Consider the following 10583-nt stretch of genomic DNA (forward strand, 5'->3'; position numbering starts at 1 on the left):
GAAGCCGAGGTCGCTAGGAAAACCGTCGGGTTGCCCATCGAAGAAAATGCTCGCTCTGCCGCCGATGGCAAGCAAGAAACAGAGCATAGGGAGGCGGGCGGTTGTCACCGAGCTCACCCGGCGTTTCGGATAGTTTCAGCTGTTCGGGAGCCAATTATTAAGCCCTTCCTCCCTGCCATCTTTTGGCGCTCCAAATGACATATTTGTAACTTTTCTCTGTATTTTGTACAACTTCGGTAGGTTGTGTTTTGGCTTATCCCTATGGGGACGGTCGTCGTCTGTATTCTCCTCGCTTGTAATCTGTTATCATTTTTAATAAGAGTTCGTTTCTTCGCCTCCCGGCTTGGCGAGGTCTTTACCTCATTTCTTTTCCTTGTGCTAATAGTTGAGCGTCTCAACTGTTCTTAGCGTTTTTACTTTGCCTCCGGCTTGGCCGAGGTCTTTTCTCGTCTTCGTCCGAGTTGTCTTCTTACGTTATTAATTGAGCGTCTCTTTTGTTTCCGCTTCGGCTTGGCCGAGCGGTTTAGAGTGCGTATCTCAATTGCGTTTAACGCTTCCAAGGCATTTTGATCGCTTCGGCGAGTATCAATCTAACGCGGGTCGTGACCGTTGCGGTGTCTGCTTCCGAGGGTGATTGCGCTCTTGTCGGTGTGACGACAAAGTGAACCGCGTACGTTATTTGATGGTGATCGCCGCTCTTGTCGGTGTGACAAAGTGTGAGCCGGCGTCGCTGCCGATAGAGACTGCCTCTTGTCGATGTGACAGTGTGAGCGGCGTCTTCTTCCTTTTTAATGATCTGCTGGCGTCTACCACTTGAGTGATCTGCGACGGCGTCAAACCTCTTGGGGTGAGATCGCCGTGGCGTCTACTACTTGGGGTGACTGCGACGGCGCCCGCTTCTTTATGGAGACTACCGCTCTTGTCGGTGTGACAGTGTGAGCCGGCGTCTTCTTCCTGTTAATGATCGCTGCGTGGCGTCTACCACTTGGAGTGATCACGACGGCGTCAAACCTCTTGGGGTGACAAATGTGTGGCGTCTACTACTTGGGGTGACTGCGACGGCGCCTACTTCTTTATGGAGACTACCGCTCTTGTCGGTGTGACAGTGTGAGCCGGCGTCTTCTTCCTGTTAATGACTGCCGTGGCGTCTACCACTTGGAGTGACTGCGACGGCGTCAAACCTCTTGGGGTGACAGCCGTGGCGTTTACTACTTGGGGTGACTGCGACGGCGCCTGCTTCTTTATGGAGACTACCGCTCTTGTCGGTGTGACAGTGTGAGCCGGCGTCTTCTTCCGAGCAGGGGGGATGGGAGGTGGAACTGATGACGTTTTGGTTGGATTGTCTCACATGGATGTATCATATGCCTTATCTATGATTTACTACGCATGTTTTGAATGTTAGTCTCATGTCTCAATGCTTGCATCAAATGGTTATATTTATGATGTTCTAATATGTTCCTGTTTATCTGTGTTTCGACATTTTGTGGCTGGGAGAGCCTTGAGTTACTCCCCACTGACTGTGGCGTTCATGTTTACATGAATGACAAGTTGTGAAGATGATTACGTGGAGAAGACGTGTGGGCTAGCAAGAACTAAACCTTGGACTAGTAGTCGGTTTATTAGGATTGCTTAGACTCACCATTTATCTTTTTGTCATTCGAGGGATATATTTTCCCTCACCTTTGACTATCACGTTTGTATAAACTTAACTTTATTTCCGCATTCTTTAATTACGTTTTAGATTTTAATGAGTCCGCGCTTTAAACTTTAAAAGTTTCAAAAATTTCCTAAAATTCCGCATTTTATTATTGTTTTTTTTTTTACCGTTATTGCGAGGGTTCACAGTTATGGGTGTGTTAGAGGACTTTTTGTGAGTTTCCGAGAAGGAAGCGAGCTAAGCGGTTGGAATGGGTTGTTGATGGGATGGGAAAGAGGTGTATGAAGGTGGTCTAAGCGTAAAGGGTGGTCGTGGCGTGCGGTAGGAGGGATGAAGGGCGATGGCTGTTAATTGGTGGTGATGTGGTCGCAGACTCGCAGGGTGAGAGGTAGGTTGAGGGAATATAATAGGGGTATTTTGGTCATCCCATAGTTTATTCATTTAGAAGTGTCGGAAATTAAGGTAAATGCATATCAGGATAGAAATGGGGAATATACGGGAAAATGTATGTGGTAAGTTGTAATAAATGAAATACATATAGTGGTAAATTGTAAAATACGGCAAATATAGGGGAGTAAGTTGTAATTTTTCCTTATCAATATCATTGAAAATCACTAGAGAATGTGCAACTTGAAAAAGAAATCGTGGAGAATGTAAAATGACAAATATTTAGTCTCCGATTCAGATGTTCCACACATTAGATAATTAGATTAGATGTTCCACACATTAGATAATTAGATTAGAAATAAATAGAGCGATGAAATCATACACCTAGAGGGACTCTTCTAAACACAGCTGATTTCTGATTACATTTTTAGGTCAGGAACATATCCAGGTTACCAAAATAAATAATGCATAAAACTTAGTAGCTACATAAGTCTCAAATCCGGTACTACTACAATAGACATGCCAATGGTAACATTAACTAGCAAATACTGTCATGATCCGCAGGGACTGATCTGCCAAGCTTACATTCAAAACAATGGTGGCTCAGACCAAGTGACCTTGACTTGAATGCACCCGATTGTTTGAGTCTGACTACCACTTTCACAAGCCTCAAAAGAAGCACTGCCATCCGCCATTACCATATCAGTTAGCGTATCACACAACTTTGCCTCAATTATAAGTTCCCCAAATAGAGGGGTGCATGTCATACACCTTGATAAAGGGATCTGTCTACCATTCGTGTAATACGGCTTATCTATTGACGCACTCAACAGGGTGGTCTTAAGATATTTCATCTCATCAATGTTGAGAGGCTTGGCGAAAAAATCGTTCCTTGCATGAATATGGCCATACAAGGAGATAGCATCATCAGCTGTTAAAGATACCTCCACCGTAGCTTGTACAGCACGTTTGAGCATAACCAAGTTCAGCAAAGCATGGCCATCTCTGCCGTGAACAATACCAGTCATTGGTCTCTGATATAAGGAGGAATATTCAGAAAGGCTTATGAAGAGAAAACCATTGCAAAGTTCAAGACTATTGTTATCCTTCTTCTGATAAAGTTTAAGCCTGATAGCCCATTCTCCGCCCTCAGTGCAGCGGTCAGATCGCAAAGATAAGGAGCCATCTGGCAGAATAAAATCATCTGAAGTCGGATCTCCCTTTCGCTTGAAGAGCACAACACTCCCCCTAAAGTCATTTACCACAATACTCCCATACAATTCGTCACTGCTGACAACACCGTGCTCGCTAAATACACGGACTGAGAACACCTCCGCCAAATGATTCATGACTAATCTGCATTACATTCACATTAGTCATAAATCCAATTTAGCTACAAAGAGATGACCACAAAATTGGGCTGACATTCGGGTCATCGGTCCACAAATTAACATAGATAATATCAACAAGCAAATCTATATCTAAGAGATGAGACTACTTAACAAAACTTCAATAAAATGAAAATAAAAAACGTATATGCTAAATCCCACACGCTAATTTGCTAAATCCTACACATTTTACCTTAATATTCCATAATTACCCTTCGGTAGAAAATAAAAAATAAAAAGACTCCTCTGTCTAAATCACTCCCTCCATCGTTCATCGTTCGACTATTCTGCATGATAATTCACACATATCAAACGTAATTTCGTCGTTTTATCAATAATTTAATTAAGAACCCGTCTTTTAGTCGATTTAGTTGATTTTTTTTTATTAAAAAAAGGGTTTTTTAACAATTAGGATTTGGATTAATTTTGGTTGTTGAAGGGGTGGTTGTTAGGACGTCAGGCCGAAGTAGGGTGGTCGGAGAAGGCAGCGTCGAGTGCTAGTGTATGTGTCGTCGAGAGGCGGTGGCTGTAGGTTGTAGGCGGGGGATGGGTAGTTGGCTTTGGGGAGGGGTTTTCGAAATGGGTACCGGGATGTGCAGGGGTGGTAGGCGCGGTTACGGGGGTGTGGAGAGATGGTCGGCGCGTGGATGGTGGTGGGACAGGTGGTCGGTGGCGAGGTTGAGGGGTGGGGGAAGGATTGTCTGGGTTTGGGTTTGTGGGTACTACTGTACTAAGATATTCTAAATTTTTTGATGAGAATGCAGGCCTTTGATCTGTAGCATTTGGTAAATCATTAATCTGATGGCTACTACACAGCGTATTCCTTTCATCCATTGACGAAAGAGATGAAACCACGCAAAATAGACTTGAACAAATTCATTTGATGGCTCAGTATTTATTGTCTAAATCCAACATTTACTTATTAGACAAAATAGACTTGAACAAGCAAAGGAAATACTTCAAACATTCAACTCAACTCTACCATATTAGTTTTTGTACACTATTCACAAATAAACCTTCACATGTAATTTTCTCTCAATATATAAGTGAAAATATATTCAAGTGGATCTTGTTTGATTCATCTTTACGAGTACATTAAGAATATCTAATTTTTATAATTTTTGCAAATACGTAGCTAACGATATTTACCGCGTAAAACACGCGTTGACAAACGTGAAAAAGCAAAGTGGTAGAGTGGAGTTGAATGGAGGAAGTAGCTAGTATTTCTTGGTGATGTTGTTTATGAGTTCAGTGACAGCCCTGACTGTCCGAATTTCACAAGTCAATCACTTGAACTCCGTGAAACAAACAATAACTTGTTGTCCGACATTTCGCATCACCAATTTTTAGATTACAATTGTCTTCCTTGCACAGGTGACATTAATTAAGTGAAACTATTGGATGTACGTCTTGTAGCTTACAAGTGAGGCACTAATATTTGCAGTAATTGAGACAGACATCGATGGGAGCGATCGAGATATTTGAATAAAGTGTAATAAAAAAGAAGGTGCTTAATTTGTCGAGACCGGGAACGATATGTAGATGGAATTAGTTTGGTAACATTGGCGATACCAACAGCCAAAAACAGTTTGCGAAAACCATTGAATTCACGAAGGTCAGTTTGAGAAATTGAATTTAGTGATTTAGCTTTGTCTCCCTTCAAATGTCTGTTGGAAAAAATTGCAGCATGAGCACCATGACCAACATTGAATTCGAGAAGGTCAGACTTTAAGAAGAAGAGAAATTGGCGGGGATGGTGGCTGCCGACTCTGGGATGGTCGGCTATCGGCGCGAGGAGATTGGTTTGAAGGGACGGTCGTCGCGTAGAGGGTCGGTCGGCAGCGTTGGGACAGGCGGTGAGGGAGGATGCCGGTAGAGGGAGTGTGGTGGGGGAGGGAGCCGCTGAAATTGATATTTGGGGTTTTTCCATTTCTCTCTCTTATTTTCTTGGGAGGGGAGAAATGAGAAGGGTATTCTCGGAATAAGATGGAAATAAGTGCGGGATTGAGTAAAATGATGTGCGGGATTTAGCACAGTAAAATACAAATGAAAATGTAAACAACAAACCAAAATCAAATCTCAAATAAGAAATAAATAACAAAGATAAAAAGCAAAGAACAATTAAAATCAACATCAAAAAAAAAACTAAAGAAGTATAAAAAGAACGAAGGAAAATATTACCTCGAAAGGCGAGTGGTGCTGCGGTTTGTGCGGCAGAACTAAGAAACTGGGGTTGATTGTGAGAAGGGGATGTACTGGTTTGTTTGGAAATTAGGGTTGATTTGAAGAGGAATTGGGTCTGTTTGTTGGAATATACTTCTAGAAGTTACGGAGTGATGTGTAAATTGTAATTGAGTTTTGAGCAGTGAGATTATCAACCAACGAGGTCGTCAACAATTTCTAATGACTTTTTTAATCTAGCCCTCACCCTAAATCCCTCATCTATTAACCTCTTTTTTGTCAGGCACGACATTGCCGTTATCATCGCTTTAATTCTGTCACTAAGGGCTTGTTTGGATTGAGGGTAATAGGAGGGGAATGAATAGGGGAGTAATATGTGAGGTGTATTTCCCGTTTGGTATGCGGGTAATTATTCACCTCCTGAAATTATTACCCTTGTAAAGGGGTAATACATTACCCACCCTCCCCCCTGGGTAATGATTAAGGGAGTAAAAGATCTACTCAGTAATCATTACTCTTATGCCAAACATATCATCAAGGAACTCATTACCCCACTAATTAATTTCCCCAGTAATTATCGCCCAATAAAACTTACCCCCTTAATAATTCCATGGGTTCCAGGCCAGTAGGGGTGTGGACCGAAGACCAAACAAAGTGTGGGGACCGAAGACCAAACAAGGGTAAAATGTTGGATCGTGGACCAGACCATACTTTTATTGGTCTGATTCGGCCAGGACCAAATAAATGCATGGACCGGATCGGACCATATGGACCAAACAATGGATAGGGTTCTTTACTTTATTATTTCTACGATGAATTTAATTTATATTAGAGAGTTAGGGTTTAGTTTGTTAATCCGTATGATACTGGAATATGTTAAAAAAATACATAACAAAATACTATCTGTTATGAAATATTATAGTATAATATTATATGGATATCCATATCTTAGACCCAATTCGTAAATATCGACGACGTTTTAGTAAACATCGACGACGTTTTCATTCCAAAAGACAATTTTGCCCTTCACATCTCACTAACTCTCTTCTTTTCTCTCTAAGTCCAAAAATCCCCAAATATTCCCAACAGCAAACACCATCACCACCTCCTATCACCACGCCGCCACCACACGCCGTCAGTACCACGCCGCCACCACACACCGCCACTGCCGTTTAAATTAGTTTTTTTTTTAAATTAGCTTTGTAATTGAAATTAAATCGTTTATTGTGGTTAGTAGATTATATGACTTTATTTGTTAGTTTTAATTGATTATATGCTTCGATTTGGCCAGCTAATTGAATTTGTTTTGATTATTTTAGGTTTTATTAAACTTTATTGAATTAGTTTTGAAAGATAAATTGTTGTTTGTATTATTGTAATTGTATTTTTGTTTTTGTTGTCAATCTTTTGCTAATTAGTTGTAATTGTATAGTTGTTTGCGTAAAATAGGTCAATTATATGTCGAATAATGTTGTTGTTGGTGTCGAATTTGAGTCGAAAAAAATGGGGAAAGGGACACCATGGATGAAACGTAGGAATTGGTTGTTTCATCCATGGTGAAATGTGAATTTTGGACGTTTGGCCATGGAGGAACGATGGTTTTGGCCGTTTGCCCATGGACAAACGTTGGGTTTTGTTGTTTGGCCATGGTCAATCGTGGGATTCCAACGTTTTGACCATGGCCAACGTTGCTTTCCCACGTTTGGACCATGGCAAATGTTGGTTTCCAACTTTGGTCCATGGCTGAACGTTAGATCTTAAAGTTTGGTCCATGGTTCAACCTTGGGTTACAAATTTCAGATTTACGCAGAAAATCGCAATGTTTGCTATTACTAAGTTAATACGTGACATAAATCAATTATCGAATAGATTTAACGGTGCACAAAAAAAAATTAATCAATAATGAAGCGATTAAGTTGTTTACGTACCGGTAATTCGGGATCCGTCATGTTGTTAATTGTTGTTTTTTTTTTTTTTAATTTAGTTGATTTTTAGTTGAATTTGAGAGGAAATTTTTTAGAGAGAGAAAGTGTTAGATAAGTGGAAGGGCAGTTATCGTCTTTTTTTAAAAAACGTCGTCGATATAAATTAGTCCCCAATATTATAGAGTGTATTCTCTTATGGAAACTCTGTCTCATTGTATGTGTATATATATACCCCTCATAACGGAATAATATATGGTTCTGTCTCTCTTCATATTTTCTCCACCTTTTCTCTACAATTCTCTCCTCTTTATTTCACAACACGTTATCATCACGTGTCTTAACCGATTGAGCAAAAAGTATTTTCTAGTTTTAACTCGTCATATATTATTATTAAGATCTGATAACCAGGACGTTCATATCAGATCTTATTCTATTATTCCGCAAATTAAGGTATGCTTTTTTTAACTATTATTTACGGAGAATTTGATAAAAAATTTAGGAATTATCGTTGGATTAAAATTCCACTAGTCGTCGTTCTTCAATATGGTGAATTACGTTTACCCTCTTATTCAATTAATATTTGTGGTGCTTTGTTGTATTCACGCTATGTTTGGACATCATGTCAGTTCGTGAACAATTTACATTAAAACAAATCCCTTGACCTTATCTATATATGGGATTATGAGAATGACCAATTTTCTTGGCTAAGTCTATTTATTATTTTATTTTATTTTTACTAGTAGACGGTTGTTTATAGACAATTGGGATATAAATCAAAAGTGTTCAACATGTATGAGATTGCTTAATTAGAATATCTTGTTGTGGCTAAACACTTCGTATTCGTTTGAGAAGTGAGCTTTAATTTGTTCTTAATTTGTTTGCTTCTATGCGGAAAAAAATATCTTGCGTTGTACATGGTTTTAGAGTTTTAGACATCTGACATAAGATTTAATCTTGTTTAACTATGTTGATTGCGTCCATCTATAAATGAAATCCCCATCATGAAAAGCTACGTCATCCTCTTTTCTATATTAGCATCATCAATCTTGTTTTTGTTTTTAATGAGCATTAACATATGAAAAAATAATTAAAAAAATCATAATGATAAGTCGCCATGTTCTTCACAATATCTTGCATGTATGCTCAATATATATTGGTGAACGTTTGCGATGGTCTTCATGTACTTGCGTATGGGAATTTGTGTATATAAAGTAATTGTTGAAACCATGATTATATAAAGTAGTACCACGGTTTTGTTAAATGGTTTACCATCCTACATTATAAGATGTTTTGAGGATTGTTTACCTTACTCCCTGCTAATTATATTATTGTGTGAAATGTAAACCTTTGACATGTCCATAGTTGCATATATATAGCTGGCACAACCTATAGTCTTACGAATCCATGGGTGTTATTAGAGTTAATGTATTATACAACTGGTTGTATATACAACTTATTCAACGTAGTTGAGCTTTATTACAAAGTTGTCGAGCTTTATTAACAAAATTATCGAGCTATGGTACAAAGTTATTGAGCTTAACAACATAATTATTAAACTCAATACCTTCGTAAAATAGCTCAATAACTTGTAAAATAGCTCAACAACTTTGTGTAAGAGCTCAACAACTTTGAGGCGGTTGTAAATGCTATTATACAACTGGTTGTAAGATAGTATTTGTGGTGTTATTAGATCTTGATTTAATTATTGTTTTTTTGTTTTGCATATATATCTTTGACGCATGTACACCGCGTAAGAGATTTAATCGTGGTTCTTTACCGACATAGATTTTATAAAATTGAATAATTGTGAACTAATGATTAACAGTTTTGAGAAAAGGAGATATCATGTAATTTTGGACCAGTAGTTCCAAAAGATTTATTTTATAAAGATGAGAGATGTCTATATTATAACTTTGGCCTAAAGTTCAAAGTTTCAAAAGTGTGTAATAATTTAACATCGTCTCATCAGTACAATATATTCATATTGTATAAGTGTAAGTGGCCAGAAGTCCACGTGGAAATGCTAGTGGCCAGAAGTCCATGTCTATAATGAATCGTTGTTGAGTTTAAAGCGGTCTTTAAGAAAGGCAGAAGTATTTGCGAATTAATTCTTGTTCACCTGAAATTGAACAGTATAATGAGATATGAATTTGATCCATTCTTTGAAGTGAATGTGACTTCTCATAAAGACTCTGTCTCTAGCAGAGATCAAGAATATGGCGTTATAATAAGCCTATTGTTGCGACCTTAATTGAGCCTAACATTGTGGCCTTATTGAGAAAAGTAAAAAAGCCTTAATTAAGCTTAATCATGTGGCCTTATTGAGCCAAATTTGTTCATTGAAAAAAATGAAAATATCTCATGAAAATGAATATCTCATGAAAAGTCATGTGAGAATATGAGACTCGTATATACAAGAGTATGATATGAGAAAAGAAAAATGATATATGAACTGAAATTTTGATATTCATATTATGACCAAAGTTCATAGTGTTTACATATACTGAATTATGATATGGAGTTCATAATGTTTGCAGATATTGAAACTGTGACTTGAAGTTTACAATATTTATAAATTCACACATTTCATATAGTGTGTATTATTTTGTGTACCAATATTAAGAATAAACTTGGTGTTTATACATGGATATCTGCATATTATGCGACACTTTTGAAAAATTCAAAATCATATCAAACCGATTCAAATCATTCCCCGGAGCGAATGAGTCATGTTTTGAGGATGAAATTATTCTATCTTTGATACAAGTAATGTAGTCATATAGATACATTACATAATAAATATGATTATAGGTCATTATTCCCCGAGAATAATATGGCATTGTTTTACTCATCTAATAAAAGTATGAAAGTAAACCAGAAGCAGTGGTTAAGTATGGGGATATGGATATTTTCATGAGTTATGTATTTATTTTAAAACACTGGTATTCTCACCAGAAGTGGACATTACTTCACATTTGAAATAAGAGTGATAATGTGACCAACATAATATTGTGAAGTAAATTGTCGAAAAATATAACTAATTTG

The 10583-nt window shown here is 38.1% G+C and overlaps 1 protein-coding gene across 1 annotated transcript; it reads right to left on the reverse strand.

Annotated features, from left to right (window-relative positions):
- Positions 1 to 2383: 2383 nt before the first annotated feature.
- On the reverse strand, positions 2384 to 5821 carry LOC141611513 (uncharacterized). Its single transcript, XM_074430065.1, has 2 exons — positions 5614 to 5821; positions 2384 to 3400 (listed from the first exon to the last, which is right to left on the reverse strand). The coding sequence occupies exon 2, from the start codon at positions 3391 to 3393 to the stop codon at positions 2632 to 2634; it is 762 nt and encodes a 253-aa protein (XP_074286166.1). The 5' UTR covers positions 3394 to 3400; positions 5614 to 5821; the 3' UTR covers positions 2384 to 2631.
- Between the last annotated feature and the right edge of the window lie 4762 nt (positions 5822 to 10583).

Source organism: Silene latifolia, chromosome 11 (assembly GCF_048544455.1).
Source record: "Silene latifolia isolate original U9 population chromosome 11, ASM4854445v1, whole genome shotgun sequence".
Lineage (NCBI taxonomy): Eukaryota > Viridiplantae > Streptophyta > Magnoliopsida > Caryophyllales > Caryophyllaceae > Silene > Silene latifolia.